The sequence below is a fragment of the Oryctolagus cuniculus genome, chromosome 15, assembly GCF_051225735.1.
Source record: "Oryctolagus cuniculus isolate XC-2025 breed Fujian yellow rabbit chromosome 15, ASM5122573v1, whole genome shotgun sequence".
Classification (NCBI taxonomy): Eukaryota; Metazoa; Chordata; class Mammalia; order Lagomorpha; family Leporidae; genus Oryctolagus; species Oryctolagus cuniculus.
In genome coordinates this window covers 90,830,393-90,832,178 of record NC_142881.1, presented here as the reverse complement: position 1 = coordinate 90,832,178, position 1,786 = coordinate 90,830,393, and the positions used below count along the sequence as shown (strand labels likewise).

At 33.3% G+C, this 1,786-nt stretch overlaps 1 protein-coding gene across 1 annotated transcript; it reads left to right on the top strand.

Moving 5' to 3' along the window:
- Nucleotides 1–689: 689 nt before the first annotated feature.
- ORYCUNV1R1512 (vomeronasal 1 receptor oryCunV1R1512) lies at nucleotides 690–1,577 on the top strand. The gene is given in 1 exon segment (NM_001167201.1): nucleotides 690–1,577. A coding segment is annotated over 1 exon segment (888 nt).
- Nucleotides 1,578–1,786: the final 209 nt, after the last annotated feature.

The following is a 1,786-nucleotide window of genomic DNA, read 5'->3' as shown; positions in this document are numbered from 1 at the left end:
GAACACCAAAATTATATATAAATATAGCCAAAATAATTACATAGATATTATTCCATTTATCAATATATTCTTGAAATTGAATTGATTATGATCCTTCAAATGTAATAACAGTTACTCCTTTAGTTAATATGATCTTGGGGCTTTTCCTGGTTTTATATTGTGGTGAGGGTGCAGACACATGTTTCTGGAGCAATCAGTTATTTAGTTCTGATACACAAATGTTTCAACAACCATTTAATCAACTATGAAATATATCCTTTGTTAACTAATACATGTCATGTGTTTTTAGAGGAATTTTTTACTTCAGCCATTCACTTCTGGGTATGATTTATGTTTGAACTGTGTGTATATGTATAAATTGAATGCTTCAAAAAGTTTACAGAAAAATGAAATTAAAAATAATTTTATTTTTTTGCAAAAGTTTTTGAAATCTACAAATAGATAAGTCATAAAAAGGTTCAGAAAATGGAAATGATGGAAAAATTCATTTGTTGTAGAGTAGTACAGAAACTTTATGATAAAGAATTTCTATAAAATATTCTGTTTTTTAAAAATAAGAAGATAAAAAAGGATAATTTGTAATTATTTTCATGACAAAAAGAAAGAGCAATGATGATAGGAGGTCTCTATTGTTTTTCAGGTATCTAAAATGTTTCCTGTGTGCTGTCAAGATGACAAAATTCCCAATTATGTTGTCACTAAAAAATGTGTATTTTTTCCAAGCTGGAATTGGAATCTTAGCCAATGCCTTTCTCCTTCTCTTCCACATCTTCAACATCTACCAGAATCATAGGCCTAAGCCCACTGATTTGACCACCTGCCACTTGGCTTTTGTTCACATAGTGATGCTACTCACTGCATTGGATACATTATCTGCAGACATGTTCATGTCGCTGAATTTTCCAAATGACTTCAAATGTAAGGCTTTGCTCTATATGAGCAGGGTGATGAGGGGCCTGTCCATCTGTACCACCTGCCTCCTCAGCATCATCCAGGTCATCACCATCAGCCCCAGCACCTTCTGCTTGTCAAGATTTAAACATAAACTCACAAATTATGTTAGCTATGCTTTCTTCTGTTTTTGGTCCCTCAACTTGTCTTCCAATAGTAACATGATCATCTATACTGTAGCTCATTCCAACATGACTAATTTATTCAATATCAATATGTACTGCTCACTTTCCTCAATGAAACCCATCATCATGGAAATATTTTTGACACTTGCATTGTCCCAGAATGTCGTCTTTGTAGGAATCATGCTGCTCTCCAGTGCATACATGGTGATTTTCTTATCAAGCCATGAGAGGAGGTCTGAGTACCTTCACAGCACAAGCATTACCCCAAGAACCTCCCCAGCAAAAAGGGCCACCCAGACTGTCCTGCTGCTGGTTAGTTTCTTTGTGATAATGTACTGTTTAGATATCATCATCTCATCCTTCTCAACCATATTTGGAAAATATGATCCAGTTATATGGGATGTCCAGAGACTTGTGGTTAATGTCTATGCCATGGCTAGTCCTTTGGTGTTTATTAGTTCTGATAAAAGAATAATTGGTATTTTTCAAAAACATGATTGATATGACATCAATTTTAACAAGTTGATGAAAAAATCTGAAAAGAAATTCTAGCATCTGTTAAATATTTTTAAAACCTAAGACTTTAAAATAAAATTTAAATACGTAGAATTTTACTTGTGTTTTAAAAAGATTTATTTATTTATTTGAAAGGAAGAGTTATAGAGAGGCAGAGGCAGAGAGAGAGAGAGAGGTCTTTTATCCACTGGTTT